Here is a 26093-nt window from a genome sequence, read left to right on the forward strand (position 1 = left end):
AACTGCAATTTTGAAATACACCACCTTCAAGTTGGGTGCTTTTAATGTCCTCAGAGGAGGACTCTGCAGACTTCCATTTTAAACATATCCTAGGCTGGTCTTCTGTCTTAAATGCTCTTCTAACTGTGGGAAGCCCAAATCAGTCTTATTACCCACAAATACTTGTATACATGTGTAGTTACTAAAGGCTGCCTGGTTCCCAATATAGTCAGTAATCACAGGGAAATCCAGTCACTATTTCTTAAGGGCCAATAGAGTTCTGTACTTTCACTTTAGGTATTTCAAGATTGGTAATTCTTCCTCAATTTCCTTCTGAACTGTCACTCCAGTGCAGACAGAATGACCTTGGATAATTAGGGTTTGGGCCTTTGATCTAATTTGGCATCATCTATTATGATGGAATTTGATTTCTGCTAGCACTGACCATGTACAACATAATAACACCATGCTGAGTCTTTGGGGTAGGGCTGCAATAGAGCCCCTTTAGAGTTTAACAGGAATGCTGCAAAGCATGAACTTTTTGGGCAATTTATGTAAGATCTTAGAATGCTTTGGGTTGAAAAGAACCTTTAAAGGTCATTTGGCCAACCCAAGATGTTCCAAGTGAAGTTCTCAGGGACATCTGCTCTGGTGTGCAGCTGCAGTGTGAAGATGCAGCTGCTGAATCAACTGAATATAGGCAGGTGTAGGGGTTTTTCAGTTTGGGACAGCCTGCAATGCAGGAGTAGCACTGGTTTAGCCTTTAACAAATCAGTTGAGTCACCTCATTGCTTTCAATAGTTGCATTTCACCGTTCTTGGTGTAGAGTGCTACTGAATAGATGCAGCTGATACATGTATTTACTTTCAAAAATGCTTTTTACTAGCATAACTTTTAAAAAGGTTTCTTCAACACCTATCTCCTCCAAGACCTTTTCCCTAGGACTACCGTTAACCTGAGAAATATATGCAAGTCTGTATTTCAAAAATCACCTCATGCCACCCCAAATATTATTATGCCCTTTGGGGAAGTATTTATTTTAATTTGCCTGCCTTTTCAATATGGGGTAGTTTCAGCTTAACTGAACTGACAGATAAAGCAGTAGGTTCTGGTTCCAAGCCACCATGCCAAATATTTGACTGGGAGGGAAAAATCCTAGAAGCAAAGTAACAGACTACCTTCACCTGAATTGATTATCCTTTGCATTTTTCAAATGAGAATACTTATTTTCAATATTGGGGGGTGAATATTTCTCCTTGACAAACTGGGAGGTGTGAGAACACAGCATGCTTCATTTCCTGCACAAATATATTTTTACAAGTTAAATATCATTCCCTGTCTGTGCTATCCCCCAACCTAAAGGCAAAACAGTACTGCAGTTGCAATTTACGGTAAATCAGATCCCTCTGATGTGCATTAGTCATGTTCCAAAAATACTGTTGAATATGGCTTGGGGAGACAGCCTAATTTAGTTAACTTGAACTGGGGCAATTCTAAGGAATTGCAGCAGTGCAGCCTTAATAACATGGCAAGAACTGGTAAAAGTCTGTTAAAATGATGTATTTCTATCATAATGGCCAGCACATGAGATGGGAATAAGTTGTGTTGTTCTATGAAATGCATTTGTAATTCTAGCAGTAGTATATGAGGGAAACGAAACCCTCTCATTCACTTTCTCAAAAACATGCAATACCATTTCTGAAGTTCCTTATTCCTAGAGTGAATCTCAATCTCTCAACTGTACCTGTCACAGAAGTTGGAAGGGTGTTCGACTTTTTTAGATGCTCCCTTCTTTCTAGTCTTGACGCAGCAGTCTCAATTTTCTTCTCTCCTTCTTGAGTTGTAGATTTCTGCAGTGTGCTTGTTTTGCTGCTGCTACTTTTATTATCTGACTGATTACTTACAGCAGCCTAGAACAGAGAAGGAAAACTGCTAAATGAGAGTCTGTCATATAACGGGTACAAGTTAGAGATGACACACTTGATGCTTTCATTCATCACCTGTCCTTTCTGGCAAAGATTCACAACAATGATACTTCTAAAATCAAAAGTTATTAAAGACTCTAAAAAACCCACCACACAGTTTAATTTGTCATGTTGTCATTTCAGGCAAAATACTGAAGAGTTTGAACCAGCCCTCCCCGTTAAATACAGCACTGAAACATAGTGTACATCTGTGGGCAACTTCACACCCACTGCTGTTTTCTTCCATCAGTTGTCTATGTCTCAGGTTATGCATGCATCCATCAGAAATTAGGTTCTCATAACAAACAGCATAATATATTTAGTTATCCACACACTCTGCATTTTTGCCATCTTTGATACCTATACAGAACATCACTGTTTCTGCAGCTTCACTTTGGTACGGCAAGCAGAAATGCTCCCCTTACTAATAGAAAGCCATGGAGAGTAAAAAGCTATTTGGAGAACAGGAAAGAAGTGATTGAATTCAGTGCCTGCTTTAGGTCTTTGGATGCATCATGATTGTTCATTTCTTTTGTTTATCTGTATTTTACCCAAATAGTACATGCTGCAATAAAAATAAATTCAGACTTACTAATATTCACCTATAATTGCATATTCCAGCTGTTATTCCCTAAGCATTAAAGGTTAACATCTCCCGTAAGCTCTGAAAGAACCACATCGCACACAATTTTTCTGTTGCATCCCCTGCACAGTAGTTCTGCTTATGATTGTCATTAACTACCACCTGATACCCTCAGAGTTTACACTAAAATTGCCAAACTATTGCACAGGATTTTCTCCTGGAGGTCTCAGTTTTGCAAGAGGGAACTCCAGACTTTCAGAATACTTTTTACTCTCTGTCATTTTAGCTTTTATGAAGTCTTACCAAACATAAAAAAAATATTCCCACAAAACAACGTTAACTATAACAGTTATAATTATGGGCAGATTTTCTAATGGGCAGGTTTCTAAAGATTGCTTACATTTTCTTTAGCCAGTTTCTCTGCTTGCTTTGCCTCTCTGGCTTGTCTTCTCTCTTCCCTCGTAGCTTGCTGCTCACGAAATCCCTTTTGCTTTTGCAGCGCTAATGTAATCCAAAGTGGTTGTGAAGTTTCCACTTTTTCCAACAATTTAGAGCCATCTAGAGAGTGCCTGCTCTGAAGAACAGGCTTTTCTGAAAGAAAACATGACAAGAATTGATTGAGTAATGCACATCTCTTGTCTTGAGAAAACCCCTACAACTACCTTGTGAAAATTCTGGAGCTAAGCCCATTGAATGCCATGTCAGTCACAGACCTTTGCAGACTGCACCACAAATCCTGAAACAGATTTTATGCCTCAGGAATAAGACCTAATTCGACACACTCACCCAGCTGTCCAAATTTATCCTTCTTTTTGTGTGTGAAAAAAAGAAATAAAAAGTCAGCAGTTCCACTGAGATACTGTTTTAGAAGTGTCCTATGTTTGAAAAATTTGAGAATGAAAAAAATTGGGATTTCCCGATGAAATGCTGAATTCCTGCCTTGGTTTTTTGAGTGTCCTTACTCTGAAAGGGTAATTTTCCCTCTTGTATAAAATACCATTTCAGGACACAGGGGCTTTCAAATCTCTTCTGAGGAGACATTATGGCTACTCTAATTGTTTTCATCACTGATGACTGCCTCTGAAACAGATTGCTGTGCCCAGCTGTATTGCTTAAATAAAGAATTTGCCCATGATAAGGGGACCTACATCTTAATATTTTTTAAGCTAGATAACATTTCCTTAAAAAGAGAAGCAACAGAATGTAGATTTTAAAAATTACACCATCTGCTCTGGTGACACCATTATCCATGGACCACAGAGTCTATCACCTGACTCACTAGAGGCAGAGGTAACATCTCTGCTAAGGAAAAACACACACACACACACACACTATTGTTACCTCCTTGAAATTAATTTTCTTATGTAGTTTGCAGTGGTCACACTGAATTTATGGGCTTCTGAATTAAATTGTGGGCATGGGAATTCACACTCATTCAGACAACCCTAAGCACAGTGACAGTCCTCCACAAGTAACATGCCAGGTAAAAATTATAACTTAAGACAAAATGTCTTCCTCTGGACCTCCAGTATCTCATTTTGGAAATGTAGATAATAGCTAATTTTGCTTTAAGAAATACATACCTTTCTTCAATGGCTCAGGCTTTTTGTCATTTTTTTCTCTCCATGGAATACTTAGAGATGGGAAAAATGACTTCTTTTCTTTGACTTCTTCCTCTTCATTTTTGTAGTCATTGGATGGTATGGGTTGGGCTGCATTTGCTCTGTCTTCCTTTCTCCAGCCACCTTCTGATTCAGCTTTAGCCACCCTTTGCCCCAGCATTTCAGATAGGTTTGATCTGTTCATTTTGGAGAGAGGAGATGATGGTGGGGTCTGGCTGGTGGGCTTTGGAGCTAAAGCAGGTTTCTGTGGGACCAGGGATTTGCATGCAGGTTTCTCATGAGCAGGTAGAGCACTCTGGCCGGTGGCTGGTGTGCCCACAGGTCCTGAAAACTCCACCACAGTAACTGAAGACTCTTTTAAATTACCAGGGATGATTGCTCTCCCCGTGCCAGGAGAGGTACTTTCTTGTGAAGTGAAAACAGAGGATTCTTTCTCTCCTTCTGTTGAGGTAAGTGGGTCAGGCACACCATCAAAACTGTCTCCTGCACTGTATCTTTTCTTTTTCTTTTGCTCTGCCTGTTGATCATAATGAAAACGTAAAGAGTAGTTTGTCCTTCGTAACTTTATTCCAAAAGGAGAAACATTTTCTTCTCCATTTGGTGGTGGTTTGTCTGCTTTTTTTGTGCTAATACTCTGCTGATTTTCCAGAGCATTGGGAAGTTCTGGCTGGGGTAATTCCTTCCCCATAGAATGTGGAAAACTTGGAACAAGGAATGATGGAAGATCTTTTGCAAATTTACAGCCTTCAGTGTTGTCTGTTACTTCCCTATGGGTTTCCATTTTCTCTTTAGGCTTTTCAGCTAAGTTATCCTTAAAAGTGGAAACCACATCCTCCTTCAAATCAGCAGATGAGCCAGTGGTTCTCCCCACAGCCACTGTTTCATTGCCTTTTGCCACATTTACACTCTCAGTATCTGAATTGGTTTTTGAAACATCTGAAAATTTCTGCCATGCTGGTGTTATTGAGAACTTTGCATTGGCAGAGAGGGTTTTCCTCAAGTTGCCATGGGGAGCACCGCGTCCTCGGGGTGTCCAGTCATCACTGTGCCTGCAGGCAGTTACTCGGTCTCTCTCATTATATTTGTTGTTTTCTGCATTCTTTAGGATTCTGGAGCGGATAGAGGCCCACTCAGCCAGTACAGCCTGGTTGTTCAATGCCTCTTGTGCATGTTTCATTTTACTGCTGCTGGGTTTGGGATCCTGTTTTTTTCTCTCGGACTTCTCTGGAGAGGGAATATCCACATTTTTCCTCTCTTCTGTTAAGCCAAGTAATGATTTGCAAGCCGTGTCCTTAATCTGGTTCAAGTTCACTGCTGTGCCACACAGCTGTGCTCCAGTAACCAAAATAGCTGTGTGGGGTACACACACAGATGATGGGAGGGAATGAGAGCCCTTACTGGTAGTGTGCACCCTGCAGTCTTTGACAGATGGAGAAGAGACTCCTGCTCCTTTGATGGGCATAACAGGACTCAGATTTACCTTCTGAAATATGATCTGTTTATCTCCAGAAGACACTTGAAATGTGAAGGGTCTGGATGCCATTTGTCTTTCATCTACCTCTTGCCACCGAAGTTCTTCCCCTATGCGTTTTTGCTCTTGAGCCTCAACTTCTTTTTTCAGTTTCTGGGCTAGTATTTCTTCTGCTGTTTTAGTCCCCTTTTCTGGCTGTTTGACTTTTTGGAAACTTGATCCTTCTTGGAGCTTCTCCTCTGCTGGATGCCTAGCAGCCCCTCCAGCAGAACACAACTGATCTTTTTCCTGTGGCTGTTCCAAGGATTTTTCTTGTTTTGGCTGAAGATTTTGTCCTTCTGTGTCTACCTTCTGCTCTTTCAGCTTGTTCCATTCATGTCCATTTTGTTCCTTTTGCTGCTTCAGTTCATCTTGTAGTACACAGTCTGAACTTTCCATGTGCATTTGTTTTGTGAGTTTATGTTTCCTCTGCTCTTCTCGTTTCTTCTTCTTATCTGTCGCTTGCTGGGGCTGTTCCTTCTCTATCTTTTCTTTCTCCTTCAAATGCTGTCTTTGTTCCTCATGTTTCTTCTCTTGTTTGAGGCTCTCAGGCTCTTTCTCCTGCTTTAGTTTTATTTCAGCTTCTTCAAGCTCTTTTTCTTCTAGTTCTTGTTGCTGTATTTCTTCCTTATTTTCTTTCTTGAGCTCTGTTTGTTCCTCCAGCCAGTTTCTTTCTTCTTCCTTTTGACTGTCTTTTTCAGTCCCATGTTGCTTTAATTCTTTCAGTGCTAACCTCTTCTGCTCCTCCAGCTCTTGTCTCTGTTTCTCCTCCAGATCCTTGTGCTTCTGCTCTTCCCATTCCTGATGCTTCTCCTCCTCCAATTCCTGATGTCTCTGCTCTTCCTGTTCCTGGTGCTTCTGCTCCTCCAGCTCTCGTCTCTGTTGCTCTCTCTGTTCCTGGTTCTTCTCTTCCTCCTGCTTTAGTCTCTGCTGTTCCTCCCTTTGCTGGTGTCGCTGCCTGTCCAGCTCTCGTCTCTGATGCTCTTCTTGTTCCTTGAGCTTTTGTACTTCCAGCTCTTGTCTCTGTTGTTCCTCCTGTTCCTTGAGCTTTTGTACTTCCAGCTCTTGTCTCTGTTGTTCCTCCTGTTCCTTGAGCTTCTGCACCTCCAGCTCTTGCCTCTGTTGTTCCTCCTGTTCCTTGAGCTTCTGTACCTCCAACTCTTGTCTCTGTTGTTCCTGCTGTTCCTTGAGCTTCTGCTCCTCCAGCTCTTGTCTCTGTTTTTCCTCCTGTTCCCTGAGCTTCTGCACCTCCAGCTCTCGTCTCTGTTGTTCCTCCTGTTCCTTGAGCTTCTGCACCTCCAGCTCTCGTCTCTGTTCCTCCTGTTCCTTGAGCTTCTGCTCCTCCAACTCTTGTCTCTGTTGCTCCTCCACTTCCCAGTGCCTCTTCTCCTCAAGGTTTTGTCTTTGTTGTTCCTCCAACTCCTTCGGCATCTGCTCCTCCAGCTCTTGCCTTTCTTCAGCCTTCATCAGCCTTCTTTCGTCTTTATGGCATGTTTGCTCTTCTATTTTCAATGTCTCTTCTTCAAGGAGGTATTGCCTCCTCTCTTCTTCACAGCGTCTTTTTTCCTGTTCTTTTTGCATCTCCTCAAGTTCTTGGCACCTTTTTTCTTCCATTTCTCTTTGTTCTTCCATTTCTACAATCTGTCTTATCCTTTCAGCTTCAAGGATACCCCAGTGATCTTCAATTCTTTTTTCCTCTGCCAGCTGAAGCTGCTTCTGCTCATCTCTGTCCTGGAATAGCTTGTCTGCTGTGAAGCGTCCATTATAACCTGGGTATATGTCCTCATACAGCTGAGTTTCTAGGTCCTCTGGCTCAAATTCTGTTATTGTTAAACTTTGTGATCCCTAAAATTGGAGACAAGTTTGGAGTTACTGAACATTGCCTGTAGGCTTGTTACTCTTCACAGTGAACCAAGAGTTGCAAATGCAAAAAAAACCAATTTAAACAGTGATTTAGATGAGCCAACATATCCCACCCCAAGTTATGGATTACATCGTCATTGATCCCATGTCTCTCCCCTATTCCAATGATAGCCTTTAAAAGAAAGAAAATATCCCAAGAGTGACTGCAGTCTAACATCAAATATTGAACCACCATTTGGTGTACATTGAGACCTGCCATTTTAAATTTGCAGAAGCCCAAGGAACAGAGCATGAGTTTCATATGCCCAACTCCAACCTTTAAGCCTGAAATAATTAATGCCTGCTTAGGGGCATTGTTTTGCCAGTTCTTTCATTTCAAATTTGATACTTGCAGAGACAGAGCTGTTGCCTGCAGAGAAAAGCTCTGCAAAGCTAGCCAGGAAAGAACACTCCTCGAGGAAACACAATTTGCTTTCTTTTCACAAATCCTGAGCCAGGATATCTTCCTCATTAGCTGTGCTGAGACTCCAGTGCTATTCTAGGAACCGTGGGAACATATATGGATGGCACAGCCAGAGCTTCCCAGGAATACTGCTCTGTTCTGTACCTGAAGAGAGCTTCCCTTTAGGAAAACAGCTCAGCTAATGTCCTGTTTAGCTATCATTTGTTGAGCCATTGTTTGGCTCCAGTTAACCATTGTATAAACAAGAGGTTTAAATTTAATTTCTTCATTACAAAAGTGATAAAAGCAAGTATAGTGGTGCAGAAGAAAGGGAAGCGGCCTCTCCTGAGCCCTGTGTAGTTGAGTACTCTTGTCCCATTTACAAGAACGAATAAGATGTTAGGATAAAAATCAAAACAGATGTGCAGCAAGTGTACAAAGCTACAACTTTATATTTCTTTCTATAGCTGTTGCAAGAGCTACATTGATTAAGTCTTATTCCTTCTTATAAGGCAAAGCTATTACCCCTGTCGGAGTCCATGCCCAATTGAGAGAATCTGATTTTTTTCCCAACCAAATTTTGCACTATCTGATTGCGTATATCAGAGCAGCATTAACAGCAACACATATCTTCAGACCTTTACAACCTAAAGTTTTTACTAGAAAAACTAGAATCAGAAAACTCTCATAATGTAAAATCCTAGTGGAAGAACTTCAGGATTAATTTGTAGTTGTCTCAATAGGCAATATGAAAAGTTCTTTGCATCTTCTCTCTAGCTAAGGTTTCAGGTAAATAACAGTGTTAATCAGATCCTAAGTCCTCTGCCTATAGATCCTGGTACACTCATTTATGGTTATTTTGTACCCAGTTTCAAAAGTAATCTCCCTCCTCTCACTGTTTGGCCGGTCATTTAATACCTTTGTCAATCTCTTGTGCTGTCTTGACATCCTCTGCTTTTTTGGCTTCACTGACAGTTTGTGCTTAGCTGCACTGTTGTCTAGACGAGCAAGAGCCTGCGGAACTGAATCCAAATTGATTGTTTCAATTGTGCCAGAACAGGAAAACTGTCTCTTTGGCCGAGCTGACTTCATTGGAGTGAGCTGTTTGTATCACAAACATAAGAAACCATTATTAAGCTATTTGTCCATTAAATAAATAAATATATAAATAAATAAATTACACACACACACACACACACACACACACACACGCATCTTTGCTGGTTTGAATTCAAAGGAATTATTAGCAGAAAAAATTAGACACCCTTGCTTTCCATTATACAAATTACAAACTTTGGACATGAAAGCTGCAGTTCTAATATTTTCCCATTTTCAGTACTACACATTTTTATAGTTTTCACATAAAATTACTTAGACTATTCTATTGAAGTTTATTCACAGTTCAACTTCACTCTGAACTTGTTGGGAATGGGAAAGGCACAGGCAGGGTTTCAAGCAACATCAAACACTGGGACATTTTAAAGTTTGCTTACTGGGAAAAAAATCTACATATTTAAATAATTTTGATTTAAGGAGAAGCAAATCAGATTGACTTATCTAAGCTTCATAATAGAACAGCTACAGAGCTGTACTCTCTGCATGGGAGATGACTGAAGCATTGGATCTCTGACTGGCACAGTGCCTGTGGAAAACTTCCCTCCAGAGCCATGTGGAATTGTCCAAGACAGCTCCAAACAGCAAAATACTAAAGTAAGACAACACTGGCTTTGATGGGTGCTTTATTTCTCGTGCCCTTCAAGTACTTGGGTTCAGAAAGTGCAAATATAAGCAAAGGGATCCAGTGAGACTCTTTTTGTGAATACATAGTGGAACTGTATGTCTAGGCATGTAAGAATGAGCCTGTCATCTGTCTCTTCCATAAGTCATCAAGCTATCATTCCAAGACTTGCATTTGGCATAACACAAATGGAAAAAAAAGACAGAGAAAAAAAAAGGGGGAGAAAACATCTTCTGTAAGGAAAGAAATCACATACATTGTTTTCAAAACAGCTCTGTAATCTTCTGAGGTTAAACATATGCTAATCAGGGAACCAATTACTTAAAAGCTGAGGGAACATTTTGCATATGCTTATTGAATTACATGCAGGCATAACAAAGTATTAGAAGTACTTATGAAAATTATGACTCTGTGATTAATACATCAAATAGAGGAATGCTGCAAGACTGGCAGAGACTGGGTTCTGCTGTTTCTTGCAATCAGCTCTTAAGATTTCTCAGTCTTAGTTATTACTAGCTCCAAAAGTGCACAGTGTTCACAAAATATTGGATGATCAGTCAAATAATGTGTGAAAACAGAAACTGTCAGGCTTCTAATATCTAAAATTAGAATGTAACTCAGTGCAAACCAAGTATGAAAGTTTTTTTACCTTTTCTTCCATTTCATATCCTGTTCCAAGAAAATTCATTTTTCTCAAGAAATCTGGAGTGTCAGTGGACTAGAAAAGATTATCACAAACAAGTATTAAAATGGAAAAGATCAGTTAATTATGATTCAAAGAACTTGTGAAATCATATATGTTAGGATAGAATTTTTCCCTCTTTTCTATCCCTTCAGGACTGATGGATAAGCAATTCTTGTTCCTACATGCTCTGAGCTTGGCTTCACTGCTCCTTGAATCGTTGCTGTCTATACAGCACTACAAAAATCAAAACACTCAGGCGTCCTTAACAAGATAATCAGTTTCCAAAACAAAAGAAAGAGCACAGTTTTAAAGGATTTTGATCAGGTCTTAATGATTTTATTTTCTCCCAACTTACATATAAGGAAAAAAGATACTAGCCTGTTCAGGCATTACCTGTGCTGCAAGGAGTTTCAACTCCATGTTCTTGATGACTCTTTTTAGAGAGTCAACAGTTCCCCAGAGTCATGGAAGCCTGGAGAACTAGGACTATTTAGCTACTGTCCCTCTCCAAGCCATCATGGTGAGGAATTTTCAAGGCTTGAAGCAGCATTCATCACAGCCAGAAATATTGGTTTTAATCATTCTATCACAGTATTACTTCACAACCTAATGTGTGTTGGGATCCCATTACACAACGTGATTGTTAATGTCAAGGCTAAAAGCTCAGCTTCACAACTATAGATTAAATTAAACCCAGAACTCTTGCCACCAATCCACGTTACTCAGTTGGGAAAATCACAAGTCACAGAGCACCACAGGAAACCTGTGCAAAGTAGAGCAGATCTACGTGGTCCTGGTCACCAATTCTTGACAGAAGCCACCCCATCCCCCAAGACCTATGCAGATACACATGCCAAGGAGTTACAAGGCCAGCAGATGAGACAAGAGCAGAAAGCAGGGAAGCTGCCATGCACCAGAATTCTCTGATAACACAGGTAATTAGTAGTGTGCAGAAACAAAAGGAAAGTACTGAATGCTCTGGCTGACACTATCCATGGAAAATTGTTTTGTTTGTGTCTACAAACTGCCTCTGAGCAGGGACAGATGCTCCTTCAGTATTTGGAGAAAGAATTGTGCAAAGGGATGTTAATTTTGTTTTCAAAACTTAATATTTTAAAGAGTAGCTGGTAAGAACTGAATTTCTCCCTCTGTGTTACACAAAAACACTCTAGCAGGTTTTAGTGCTTGAATTATTATATCCTTTGAGCTGGAAGTCACCAGGTGCACTAGGGTCTCCTGCAGGACCCAGGAAGAAGGCTGTCTGCAGAGAATCTGTGTTTATCCCAAACACAGACTCTCCCACATTAACAGTGCATAGCCAAACCCTGTCCACAGTCCCACTACACACTTTGTGCTCTGAGGCACACGGGATGCTCTTGATTGACCTTACCAGATCACACCAGAAGGAGTACTTGTTAGGCAAAAAAAATATACTTTAATTTGGTTTAATTTTTATCTATCCAGATCGCCAAGGGAGATGTGTGAGTGTGCAGGTCCTACCCAAATGACTGACTCCCTGGCAGATTGAGCCACAACCATGAAAGAAGTGGTCACAGAGGAGCTATGTTGTCCCTTAAAGACTGATGAAGAATTTGGGCCAGCTCAGCCATAAATGTCTCTTCAGTGTGTTTGGCTGAACACAGGCATGGGTTGCACAGGTTGCTGCCTTGGCCTTTCACACAGCCAGCATGAGTGTGACTGAACATGAGCGCAGGCTCGTGCCCTGGTGCCCCAGGACCCTAAAGGCCATGTGTACGTACTGGGTGCTGGATGCCTTCCCCAAGGGTTCCCAGGCACAAAACCAGCCTCCAGGCATGGAAGGTTGTCACTGTACTCCTTTCTCCCATTACAGCAACACACTCAACCAGTCTTGCCTTAGAGGCTTTCCAGAGACCCTTTCTCACTCGCCATGTTTCTTCAGTGTCTGAAAAAGACCCTTCTGGACACCTAAATGCCCACAGCATCAAAACCTCCATGAATAATTTGAATAATTATTTGAATTATACTGGTTTTATTTTAGGAAGCATTCAAAATGCTTCTCCCCCTTCTTCACCTTTGGTTCCCATCCTTGAGAAATTATGTGTACTTACTCTAAGACCTAGGATTTTACAGGCTGAAGCTTCACACACCTCTCATTTTGAAATGACTTTCTTTTTTGGTATTTGATGCTGTGAACAACTATCCTTGTTGGGAAGTCCATATTTTAAAATGTTTTCTGTATTAGAAAAAAATTCCTGTGTTCTAGCAATACTGGAAGTAATGTCTGCACTGCTGGAAGCTCAGAGCAAACACTCAAACCAGTAATTCTGTGTGACCTGGCTCAGGATGCCAAGAGCATGCTTCCCACCAGGCCAAGAAGCACCAGCTGAGAGATCCCTCCCATGTAAAACAGCCCACTAAGCTCTGCTATGCCTCACTGGAAACATCTGCTACGCCTCAGCGGAAACATCTGCTACACCTCAGTGAACTTTGCTGCTTTAGCACTGCTCCAGTGCCATGGACACGTCAATGTGAAGTGCTTACTTTATTACTGCAGTCTGAGATCACTGTGTCCTGCTGGGTTTCAGTCTCCATGGGGCTGCTGAGCAGTGCATCATCTTCTGTACTGGCATTTGCTTCCCCCATCATCCTTGCAGAAATTGTCATTTGTGGAGGCTGCCCAAATTTAATATTTTTGGCCAACTGTTGCTGAAAAAACAAGAAAAATAAAACAAACAAAATAGGTATTTATATTACAAGCAAAACAAGTCAAGTCCAGGAAGTGCCCCTTCTCTGCCTGAAAGCTGCACAGAAATATTCTGGGTGAGTTCTGACTCTGGACCAAAAAAAAACCAAAGAAACATCCTGAGGCTCACATTGTTGCAACATGGTGGGCACTCTTTTTCTTTCTCACCACAAGGTGACTAAAGTGAGGAATTTACTACATGATTTCTGATTTTGGATGATCAATTCAAGTTCTTGACAATGTTGCCAACTTTTGAAAATTTACTGTGAGTTTTAAAACACTCAATCTTTTTTTTTAAAATCTATGTTCTAGGGTAAAACTTTGTTTATAAAAGCTAATTACGAAGCCTTATTGTTGTGAAGCTTCAGCTTGTGAGAAAAGTGTACACTGAGAAACTAAACTACCCCAAAATGCAACCTTTTTATTTCTAGCCCCCAAACCCTGCATCTCATGCATTTGCATTTCTAAAAGGTATCCTTATTTTAATGTTTAATCATGCTTTTTAAATGTTAAGGGTTTGGCACAAACCTCCCTTAGAGAGGAAAATTCTCAAAGCAGGGGAAACCCAGCTCTTTTAAATGCTTGATCTCATGGGAAGAATATACAAACTCATGTCTGCTCATGCTCATGAGCGCTGCCACTCACTGCTGTTGCACAAAGAAGTTTAGGCAGGGGACATGCAAGAGATGGATGGATGGATGGATGGATGGATGGATGGATGGATGGATGGATGGATGGATGGATGGATGGATGGATGGATGGATGGATAAAAAAGCTTTCCCACCATTTATTTTCCATGTTGAAGCAATACTCTGTCAAAGGTTATAAGGAAGTACTCTTGAATTACATCAAGCATAAGATTAATAAAATAAGAAGCGTGTACTAAGTGTCCTCTAGGCAGGGTGAGTTAAAGAAATTGCAGCCCTGGCTACTGCACAGACATGTACCATACAGACTTTGAATATGAACTTTTTGCAAAAGAGAGAAGAAATTCTCTAGAAAGAGCAAATGGAACAAGGAACATTTATGAATACACTCTTTTCCTGAAATATTTGAGATGATCATTCTCAATTAGGAAGGAAGGGACCGTGGAGTTATTTTCCTGCTTTGCTGTTTTTCAAGGACAGAAAATTCTCCAAAGGGGATGTCCCATTTTTGTCCTGTGATACTATGAACAAGTAATTCAACTGTGCAGCTTCTATTCAGTGGAAATGTCAGGTACTTACACAGTACCCTAAGAGAAGTTTGCTGCTGAGAGCTGTGGAAGATTGGAGTAGATAGTAGGTAAAACAAAGATTTTTTTTTTTCCCCTATAGCATAGAATCAGTAATACAACACACACATGAGGAGTTGTTAAGGAAAGATATCCTCTAAAGGAATTCAGGTCAGATTAGTCTTTCTTGCCATAGTTCCCAGTGGGCTAGACTCTTATACCAAGTTTATCCATACTATCCCAAAAACATTAACAGTTTTCTGTACTGAACCATTAAAACAAAAATTACATGCAGAAACTCCTCATAGTTAGGTTATTAAACTAGAATAGCTTTTCTCAGTTTCCTCACTGAGACAGTAATTTATGCCCATTTGAATTTTGGCAGAAAGTAGTGTAATTTGAATCGTAAAGCATTTTGGCACATAGTGGGTAGTACTGAAGGGCAAACTTTCATTCCCACCTGGATTATTGGCATAGTCTAAAGGCAAGGGTTTCACCAAGTCCTTGCAGGCTTTTGTGTTAGCAGTGGAGCTCTCTGACTTGAAATCTCACATGCTTCCTTTGTATACATGGGAGCCGGAAGGGGCAAAAGGAACTGTATAAGATCATGTGGGGCCTTTAATTCTGCTCTATTCCTGCAGGCCTTCTAAATATTAGAATCAGGATAAAATTATTTCAGAAAAAAAGTCTTAATTTGATAATGTTTTTTCTAAGTTGAGATTGCTCTTTTCTTCTTCCTAAAGTCACATACCAAGACAAATAATTCTCCTGGGCAGAAAACTGGAACTATCAGCATTGCTGAGCAATCACTAGGAAAATAAGGATCTGTGCATCTGTTCATGGTGGGAACATGCACACATTAACATTGCTTGCAGTGTGTTTTGGATGAAGGGATGGTGTGTTACCCTTCTGATCTTCTGACAAGTTCTTGATGTAAGTGTGTGTGCAGTGCTTGGTGGGAGTTTGGTGGTGGGGCTGTTATGGAGAAAGGTCTTTGCTTGAAAAAGAATGGCCTTTTTAATTGCCATCAAGGGTGCTTAAGCGCTCTGCAGTAACAGCATGTTTTTCTGTATATATAAAAGTTTAAAATGTTATTTTCCTGATATTTCCGAGAAATATACTATCCTCAATATTAAAGGACTGTACACAGTCATGACTGTTTTTTTGTTTTGTTTTGTTTTGGTTTTTTTTTAATTGTTTCAAAGCTTTAAATGTTTGTTTGCTCAGACTGGCATAAATTAGTTTGAAGATTGAGGAATAAACTCTAGTAACCCTCACCCTTCCAACACAGAAGGTGGTTCTCTGTATTATTTATTTATTGGCATTTTTTATCTTGATTTATCTTAAAAAACAAAATGCTTCACTATTAGTTCTCCACTGGCCAGTTTCTTTTGGTGCATTCTAATCTCTAAAGCTGACACTAAATACCAAATGAGCAAATGTCAAAATCTCAAATAGCTCATTGCAACTACTGAGCAATTTATTCTTATTGTTTTTAGAGAGTAATGTTAAACCTGCTTCTTGGTCTTTTTTAGAATGTGCTTATAATATAATGCAATGCGATTACCCTCTCAGAACAATTCCACACTAATGCATTTTCTACCTGGTCAATCATAAAAATTCTAAAAATGTATCATCCATAAAAGAAAATAAAACCCACAAATTTTACTTGGGAGAACACTCAAATAGTCTCACCCAGAGATGGAGATACACCACTTTTAGATGGAAGACCTTTAAGAAGAGGCCATAATCCCTGAAAAGGAGCATCTGCTTTAAATTTCTCGAAAGTTTCAGTTAGACAGATATTTCTGAACACATAATTATAAATCCTCTGTAGTTAAGAATTCCCTGTGCTGACAGTTTGTGGATGATTGTTGCCTAAGGAGGATTATTTGCAATACCAGTCAGTAGAAGTTGCAGGCATTGCATTTTGTTCTTCTGCCATTGCATAGTCATGGCTAAACAGCCTTTTGAAAATCTCCACAGATGCATACTGGGCTCAGCCAAAGGACCTTGGTCTCTCTTGGTTTGTTCAAGAAGACTTGTAATTTAGCAGCCAGAAACTACCATCTTGCTCTGAAATTTGTCAACGGGAGCAGAAGCAAACAGATGAACTTTCTGTGCCTGCACCTCCCACTTCCAGCCTTATCAACTCCAGTGGGCATTCCTGGTCCCTCAGTTTGCAGCCAGGGGACAAACATTTCCACAGGACTTACAAACCCTTCTCAGCCCCAAAACAGCTCAGATACCACACACTACCTACACCATGGAGCAGGGGCTGGAGACACCACACACAGGGGAGCTTTAGGACGAGATCCAAGCCAAGTTTACCTCATCCTCATCCACTTTTTTTTTTTTTTCCTGGAAGATTCATGAAATTTCTGTAAGATTCTTGGTAGCTTTTCTATTCACACACAACCCGGGTGGCTTTCAGTGTGATAGTAAGGTCTGCACAGGTCTGCACATCCAATACAGACAAATAAATACTAGGAATTTAGAAAAATAATTTTAAGTTTATATTAATCCAATTTTTAAAATCTTTCTTGGTAACTGGACCATGACACAAGCTCACTTCTATTTCATGCAAAATAATTTGCTAAAATGTGATACTACTTAGCTGACACCAGCTTCCCATTAATAACTTAAGGAATAAAGCTCCTAAGTAAAATTGTTCTGCGTTGTCTGGCACCTGCAGCTAATAAAAAAAAAAAAGCCCAGACTTTCAAAGCACTCTTTGCATTTGCATAGGAAATGCCACAGAACAAGTTTTCCATATTAATTGGCAAAGAGCCCAGATCAGGCTGTACATCTCCTCTCTCACTCCCATTTGGCTCCTCTTCTGTGTACATGCCTACTTGCATGTCTGTTGGATTCAGGCCCCTGAAACTACATCACTCTTAGGGCTTCATGTCTGGACTGAATCCAAAACTAGATCCACTGAGCTGCTTGCTCCCTTCAGTTAAAAACCATTAAAACAGAGTGTACTATTCCAGCTGATTCCATTCAAACAAGGCTTACAAGAAATGCTGGTCACAATTCCCCTTCAACTCAAAGATCTACTCTTCATATCTGCTTGCAATGCCTAAATATAACGAAACTTAATTGAAATTAAGTTTTCTAGTTATATGTAAATGGAAAATAATGACTTAATTAACACTTGTCCTAAAAAGAGGTACACTGTTGAAATTCCACTTGGTCCTGTACAGTCTCTCAGAATGACCCAAAAATCAAATGCCTTGGGAATACATAAAACAGGATGAGCCTATACTGAGCCCATATTTGTAAATGCTCCAATGATTTGTGGCATCTGAGTAATTTTTATACAGTCCAACTTTGCTTAAAGAAATATTTGTTTTGATTTGGAAGCATTACTGTTTCAACTGTTGCTCATGTGTTCTCATGCTGTGAAAGACTGAATAATTGTTCTCTATTCATTTTATCAATTCCACTCATAATTTCAGGCATCTCTATCATATTCTCTCTTATAATTTCCTTTCTAGGCTCAGAAGAGAATTCATCTAATTCATGCTGAAATATGGAAGTGAGTCTACTTCTTAATCCAAACTGGAACATCTGCAGCATATCTAGACAAATTAAATACACCACATAAGCTTTTTTTAAATCAAGGAGAAAATAAACTGGAAAGCATCATGTGAAAATTTATATTGGTATAGCTTTAGAAAATAATCCAGGTATAAAATTAACATGGAAACCTATAGAAAATTAGGAAAATAACAAGTATTAGCACAGATGTTTTGGATACAAGATGCAGGGAGGAAATTATTCCACTCTCCATTACTGGAGCAGCATGTGGTTAGGGGCATTACACTTGTAGAAACTTTTTGGGAGAGTCCAAAATAGTAGAATGTGAAAGAGAAAACTGTAAACAGACCTCTAGAGATGTGTATTTGCAACAAATCCAGACGTGAATGAAGATTTTGGTGTGCAGTGGTGATGGGTCACTTACACATACTCATGTGTAAAGAGAAGATTTTGTGGAGAGGCTTGAAGAAGCATCTGTGGCATTTGTCACATCAGTCTCTCCTAAAGCAAAGCAGATGCAAGGAAGGAAAATTTTCCTTCCTTGGAAAGGAAGCTCATTTTCAGGGATTACTATGATCATAGGAACAAGAGAGTCTGCCCAAGAAATGCTTGAATGATTTAGAAAAAAATTATCAATTTGGTTTATAAAGCAAAAAGAATTTTCAAATATGAGGAAAACAATTTGGTTGCAGTGGCACTAGAAAATATTGGCAACAAAGCAATTAATTGTAAGAAATACAAAGCTAGGCAATCATGAAGTGAAAAATCACTCCCAATTCTGAAAAATTCAGACCATCATGGTAAAAGATAATAGTTTTGAGGGTTGAAAAACAGCTTTGTAGATTTGTTGAGATCTGGGCAATAAGGAACAGAAGATACATTGGGAGTGGCTGGTAGAATTCAGATGTGCAATGCACAGTGAGGGAAGCACTGGCTTGGTATTAGCTAAGATATGCTAATGACTGAAAAAAATGTAATCCAAAACTGTACAGTCATAAGGTCTGACAAGTATAAAATTATACAGGTCATTCATCATTACAAAATCAGGGAAATATTAATTTTAAAAATATTCCTTTTGCATTTGACCAAGAAGTTTGGCTTCACAAACAATGTTTTCTCATCATTCATATCTGTATAATAAATAGGTGCTTTATAGCTTTACAGAGCAGAGAGGGTTTATTTTAAACTACATGGCCACCTGAAACAAAAAGGATGTAACCCAGTAGTTCCTAAGGCCATAAGCCATATGTCACAGTCAATCTTTAATATTTCTTGCAGCTGACTGCTGCAGCCACACAGATGTCAGATGACCCAAGATAATTTCAGTGAAGGCAAGCAGTGGAGAACAAAGGCAGTAGCAGTGCCACAACATGGCATCATCACAGTAAGTGGGAAAGAATAGTGTAGATGCTTCAGGAAACCAATGTTTTAAACAAGCTTCAATTTTGCTTGCTGCAGTTTTTATGAGTGTGAAATAAAAACTCTCTTCTGTTCATTTGCTGACCATTTCTGGCAAATATCAGATGTAGGAAGAAGAGTCACAGCTAGAAAATGTCAGAGAATTGTTTTAAGACACTTTGATCGGAGGAGAAAACCAACCCAGTAACCTCAGGAAGGGAAGGATGTAAAGTGAAGCTCCAAGAGTTGGGTTATGGGTTTTTTTCTGACACACTGCTAGATTTACAGTTTAAACATTCTTTGTGTCTCATTCACAGCCCTGTATGACAAGTCAAGCAACAGATCCCCAGAAACTAAAAGTGTTCAACATTAAGAGTACCGGTGCCTGTGTACCATCTCTTGCTGGGAGTAGGTTCAGGCTGGCTTTCTACCCTGGATCTTAAAAATTAGGTAATGATAAATCTCAACAGTTCCAAAGAACAAGGACAAGACTGCTTTTACAACACCAAATGGCTTCAGCCTAAGCAAAATAACTTCAGGATATGCAAGGGCTGCTGGAGGTTTATGAGAGGTCAGGCTTTTCTCAGCCTGAGTTCTAGCACACAGTAAAACCTTTGAACATGATCAAATCTATTTACAGAAAGCATGATAAGATGAATACTGCCAATCTGAAAATCAATAAAACCAAATGAGAGCAATTCCAGAAAGATCTAGTTTACCTTTCATGCATAATTAGAAAGAGAATTCCCACAATAAGCAGCTGAACCAGTGCATGGGCTGGCCAGCTGCCCAGATTACTACGGAGTTTGCACCATTACACAACATTTTTTGTGGGTTCATCAACACTCTGAAGTCAGCAAAAATTAAAAGGAAGAAGGAAGAAACATTTTGGTCATCCCCAGAATGAGATCCAGCACCATCAGTATTAAATGGCTTGCATTGCTATTCTGACTTCAAAACCCTTTTCACCATGCTGTCTCTTAGGTTTGTAAGCGTGGGGACTTTTCAAAAAAAAAAAATTACGTTTTACAGAACGTTTTCTGTACTACCTCAAAAAAAAATATCCTGAAAAGGGTTAAAATCTGCAGAGCTTTTGATCTCCATCTGGAATGCAGCAAGTTTAGAGTCAGAATGGGGCATGGAATCCTGGCAACCATTCTTTACTGAAGAGTATGTTGCCAGGTGAGTGGGAACTGGAAGTGTTGTGCTTCCACCCTGACATACAAGCCTGGCAAAGCCACAGTAATGCTGGAGGCTGGCCTGAATTGCCTTAAGGAGAGAGAGACTCTTCAGAAGAGAGAACTGTCCCCCCTCTTAATCCACTGCTTTAAGAAATACAGATGTTCCCAGCTGGGTTAGCTTGCGGAAAGATTTCAAAGTTGATAGAAGCTTCTGGTATCAGGAGACAGAGCATCAACATTTTCTGTCACTGCAAAATCACATAGCAAACACTGGCTCATAGAATAGCAGGAAAAAAAGGATGGGGTATGTAGTGCATAAAACCTTCAAATAGGAATAATAGTCCAAATAACTCATTAGACTTGGACTCAACTCTAAGGTAAAATTGAATTGTGCAATGGGATTTTGGCATGACTTTTTCCTAAAACTCAGGGAACAGTTGCAGAAGCCATGGCTAGAGAAATGGGAAAAGTTACAAGGTGGGCAGCAATTTTTGAAGATACAAGAAGTGTGCCCTGGGCTTATTACAGGGAGGCTTTCCATGGGTTTACAAAAAAAAAAATCCATGGACATTTAGATGAATATATGACTGTTCTGTGTGAACATGTAAATGCTGAAAAATGTCATTTGCACTCCTTATGCATTCCTTTTCTGAATGAATAAGTAGCTCTCACCACCATCATCAGAGTTGAAAAATGAATCTGGTATGTTACAGGTGGGTTCCAGATACACTAAAACAACAAAAATGAACTACCATCATTCAGTTTTAAATAAAAAGGCAAGCACATTTTTTACATCAAGCAGCTGAAACAATATTGTCCCTTAAAATACATGCAATTAACCACACTAAAAAAAAGGCTTATGCAAAGATATGAGCAAGAAAGTACCACTGGCTATTTATTTTGTGACTTTCAAGGGTGACATTTTGCTCTTATTTTCTTGATTTAGCATTTGCTCAGTGAACATGGTTATTACCAACTGCATTAATTATACTTTTTCTCAAGTGGCTTAGTTTAGCAAAGGCACTAATTTCCATTGAGAAATTTAAGCTGAGTTTTGATATGAGAGAAAACACCTCTGGAATGAAAAATTATTCAGAGTAAAGCTAGTATACAGAGACCAAGAAAACAAATCCAACAGATAGGGAGGGCACAGCTCCCTGAAAGAGTTGGTGGGCTTTGTAGGGCAGGCCCACATACCTCAGGACTTTACCTGGAGTCAGCAGTCATTTGAAATATAATGGTTTCCAGCCTGGAAAATAGTATACACCGAATCTACCTGACCCAGGGAAATTTAAGCTGAAAAGCCAGCATAAGGGAATTGGAGATGTCCTAGTGTGGCTTCTGCTTCAGAGCTCATCCACAGTCAGCATGGCTAGCACTATGCAGGTGCTCTGTCTGCTGACAGCACCAGGCAGGAGGCAGCAACAATTCCATCCTGAAGGTCAGAGCTGTCCAATTTCAAGATCTCTCAATCACCAGGAAAGATGGATTGTGGGTGGACTTCAGAGGTAAGAGAAATCAATGGTATTTTGCTAGTCATCTTCAGGGTAACAGCACTTGCACAGCATTAAAAATTCATCAGCATTTTGACAGGATACGTCAGCACCCTGAACAATAAAGTGCAACATGTTTCTGAAGGACAGCTCTCGCAAGGTCTAGAAAAGCATAAAGCTGGGAATCTTACAGATAAACAGGGAGTAAAGCAAAAAATTAGTTCAAGCACTAATGGGAGAGAGTTCTGGAAAAGAAGGGAAAGTGGATCATATAAAGCTCTTTAGAAGCAAATACCCAAATATGTTGTTTATGCTTTGGAGAGATAAACAAATCCACCTTCCATGAAAACCACTGAAAGTGCAGTGAGAAAAAAGAGAAAAAAAATGTAATACATATAAACATATAATTAAATTGGTTTTGGCAAAGAACTCTTATTTTGCATGCCATTCCCTGCCCTCAACACAACCTTCCTTTTTTCTCTCATTACCACATTTGTAGGACTGAGGCATACAGATCAGGACATGCCAAAACCATGAGCTCAATTCAGACGAGTCCCACAGGTGCAGATGTTTCTGAAGATATGTTTACAGCATCACTGCTGTACCTTTCAAGACCAAAACCTGGAACTTCTGCAGATTATCTGAATTACTTGCAATGGCTCTTGGCCAGAGAACTTAACATGCCTGAGAAACTGTCCCAAGGCTACAGGAAAATCAACCCATCTTTATGCACATTTAACATGTTCTGGAGACCATTTTCCATCACATTTTAAATATTTTTCCCACTTGCAATTTCTTACCTGAAGAATTTTGACTTTTCCTAAAACGTTCTCCTGTGACATTGCTTGAATGGCCTGTTCACTCTCTGTTCTCCCATCAGGTATGAAAATACTGTCATGGGAAAAAGCTCGACTGCCCATAGAATAATGGGGGGATCTGTTAAAGAAAACGGTCAACAAGTAAGTAAGTGCTGCAATTAATTTATGAGAGTGACTCTTCATATCATGGTTGTCCTGCTGTATGGATTCCCCCCCCCCCCTTGCCTTCTACATAAAACTTTGTACATTCTCAGTGGAGGGGTATCCAAACACTTTTGGTTTTCAAAAGTTTAATGGAGGTGCACGATTCCTTTATATACAGTCTTCTTCCTTGGAAGGACCTAGAGTTGGGTGTTTTGAATAGGAGTGTTGAGAAGTTCAACTGATTTTGCTTGTAAGCCTCAATTCTAACTGCTTCTTTCAGGATACAGACTAGATGGTGATGATGCACACCTTGCCAGACTGCATATCTAAGAAAGTGCATTTGTGCTTAGTGCCACTGTTTGGGAGTGACACACTGCCACTCCTGCTCAAAGAAAACAGCAGGTGCCAAGCAAAGGGAGCTCTGTAACACAAAAAGAGGTGTTACAGCGCAGGAAGCCACTTCCATAGAGCTGCCTCCTTTGGCTGATTACTCAGCACTTCTTATGGCCATGAGCATGATGACACTAACAATAAAAGGTTATCACCAAACCCCCAGACTGCCAAGAAGCTTGTTACACCAAGCTGTGTGTCCTTGATTGGCCACAAAGAGCAAGAAATGCCCGTGTGCTGCTGCTAAACTGAGCACTGATGCCAAGGAGGAGGGTGTGTCACAAGTGAACCTGTTATATGGCTCTGATTGAAGTCCACAGGCAAAGGCATGAAATGAAAAGGAGTTTAATTTACCAGAAATTATTATAATGAACTTAATTGTAAGAAAACTTAGAATTAAAAAAAAAAAAGGCTAGTAGTTTGGGGGCACACTGAGGGAAAAATGTATCTGTTTGAAAGTCATGTTTTGTCTCACCTAGAATATCCCATGGTAAGTGAAAAGCCCATAATCTATAATCATGATAAAGCCACAATTTTAAAAACCAGGAAAACTGCAAGGTCGTAAATCTCTCCTTTTAATAACCTGTTGGCAACCTTATAGAACCCAATTATAGTTTCAGAAAACAATCTGGAGGGGAAAAAATATAGTTTTGATACAGATCTATCCAACATAACCTTCTACATATGATAAAAACATTATAAATAAATATTTCAGCAAAAGCAATGAAGATGATACTTCCAGAGAAAGACATAAGTAAAAGAACAAAAAAAAATTAGGTTTCACATATTTAAGAAGATCAGTATATTAACTTTTCTGCCTTTTAAAAAGTTCTAATTGTTCATGAAGTGTTCAAGATATTTCTATTCATACTTTGGAAACAAATAAGTTGAAAATGTATTTATTACATTTTCATCTCATTTTTCCCTGAGGTATTTTAAGTAAAAACAATAATCTTTTCTTACAAAGGGAGAGTGTCATATATGGTTACATAACCCTGTTGAAAGTGATCAGATGATAGACTATTCTTGACTTTTATAACAGAATTTCGTGGAAGTAACCTGAAAATAACAGGATAAAAAGTCCCCCAAACTCTCTCCCTCTCTCTCATATATGTATAAAATACTTTTGCACTCACAAAATAATCAATCCAAATCTGGGGAGAGAACACACATAGTTCTCTTAATTGTTTAATCTTTCATACAATCACAGACTAACTGAACAACTTCTTTTCATCCAGAATAATATTTGAGCAACATGCTTAATTTGAAACAAACCAACACACAAGCAGGCAAAGAGCTGGTCAATATTCCACAACACTTTTAGCCATGGAAGAAGAGGAACATTTAACTGATGCCATATTCTATGTTAGATTTTTTTTTATAAAACCCACAACTCAATTGCCTCTGGCTGTTAAAGGTAGTACACCTTTAAAGTTTCTTTTAGAAACCTTTTATTAGAAACCATAAAATTATATTTTTAAACCGCTTCTAAAAAGGTTTCTATACCAAATCACTGTGACTCAGCCAGAGCTGTGGGAAAATTGCATGGCAGCGAAATACCTCTGCCTTGCTTGGCCAGCCAGGAGTCAACCAGTGAACCACAAGTTGAGAAGTGTCCCTTACACAGAGACAAATTCCTAGCAGGCCTGGAAATGAATGGTTTGACATGAAACAGAGTGAAAGTTGGCTTTTCTCATATAACTGTGTAGGTCTGTTTGAACTGAAAGCTCCAGCATTGCATTCAAAAAGGCAGGAAGGACACACACAAAATCTGACAATCCAGGCCATGGCAAGCCCTCCTGCACTTGCACTGTTCAGTGTGTGAGCCTGCTGCAGGTGCAGGAGGCAAGGCCAGTGGGAACTGGTTGTTTGCTATTTACCTGTGAGCTGAGAGATCTGCTGAGAATGCAGGTCCAGGTCATATTGTTCTCCAGAGAGGATCCTCTCTCAAATATTTTTCCAGCTATGCTGTGGCTCAGATACTTGTGGCTTGGTCTCACAGCTACTCACTGTGCATACAACACCATTCACCCCTTTTGCTTTACAGTGGGTTGGACTTCTCATACTTAAAATCAGACACCTCATGTATATTTGTGTTGTTTGTTACAACTAATTAGTAGGCAAGGGTTGCAATTCAGGCACCAAAGAGTTCAGTGACTTGTTTGGAAGCTGTTCATGACCTTACTAATGAATTGTTAATATTGAACTTGGGAGCAGCCAACCTGCAGCTTTGAAACTGAAGAGAATTTGCCAGGAGTTCAAACCCCAAAACTGAATTGACCAACAGCAGGAATACTCTGACTGTAGGAATTGCCTGATAAAACCTGAATCTCTATGGAAGAAAAGAACAACTGCTGAGGTCAGTTCTGGTGGACTGCCTGGGTGAAAGTCTTCCCCACCCTGCTGCAGACCTGAGGACACTTTTAGGAATTTAGTCTCTCCTCCTGCCTGAAAACTTGCCAAAATTTCATTTAAAGTCTACTTTGGGGACAGCAGCCCACATGAAGCAGCTTGGCAGCTCCATGTGACCTGCAACCATAAGTACATCAGCACTGAAAATCCAGCTCTGTCTTTGACAAGTGCCCCCAATGGTACCAGTGGCAGGTTAGGACCGTGCTAAACATTTACAGCATCTCCAACATTCTCCCAGACACCAACTGCTCTCCCTCTCTCTCTCTCTTCCCTTGTTACAAGGCACACACAATTTTGTTTCATAACAAAAGGGAGGACAAGTATCTGAAAGGTTTTGTTTCAGTTTTTGTTTTCTTGTTGACTTTGTAATAAAACATACTCCAAATTGTC

At 39.8% G+C, this 26093-nt stretch overlaps 1 protein-coding gene across 5 annotated transcripts in view; it reads right to left on the reverse strand.

The window, feature by feature from the left end:
* Positions 1–26093, reverse strand: part of CRACD (capping protein inhibiting regulator of actin dynamics) — a 130209-nt gene that overhangs the window by 3916 nt on the left and 100200 nt on the right. For all 5 annotated transcript variants that reach the window (XM_066548414.1, XM_066548410.1, XM_066548411.1 and 2 more), the window contains 7 exons: positions 22740–22875; positions 12910–13074; positions 10351–10419; positions 8882–9064; positions 4110–7503; positions 2927–3117; positions 1724–1889 (listed from right to left, as the gene is read on the reverse strand). In XM_066548414.1, coding sequence (XP_066404511.1) covers positions 1724–1889; positions 2927–3117; positions 4110–7503; positions 8882–9064; positions 10351–10419; positions 12910–13074; positions 22740–22859 — 4288 coding nt within the window. In that variant the 5' untranslated portion in view covers positions 22860–22875. The remainder of the gene's footprint in view (positions 1–1723; positions 1890–2926; positions 3118–4109; positions 7504–8881; positions 9065–10350; positions 10420–12909; positions 13075–22739; positions 22876–26093) is intronic.

This window comes from Molothrus aeneus, chromosome 4 (genome assembly GCF_037042795.1).
Source record: "Molothrus aeneus isolate 106 chromosome 4, BPBGC_Maene_1.0, whole genome shotgun sequence".
In the NCBI taxonomy this organism is placed as follows: domain Eukaryota; kingdom Metazoa; phylum Chordata; class Aves; order Passeriformes; family Icteridae; genus Molothrus; species Molothrus aeneus.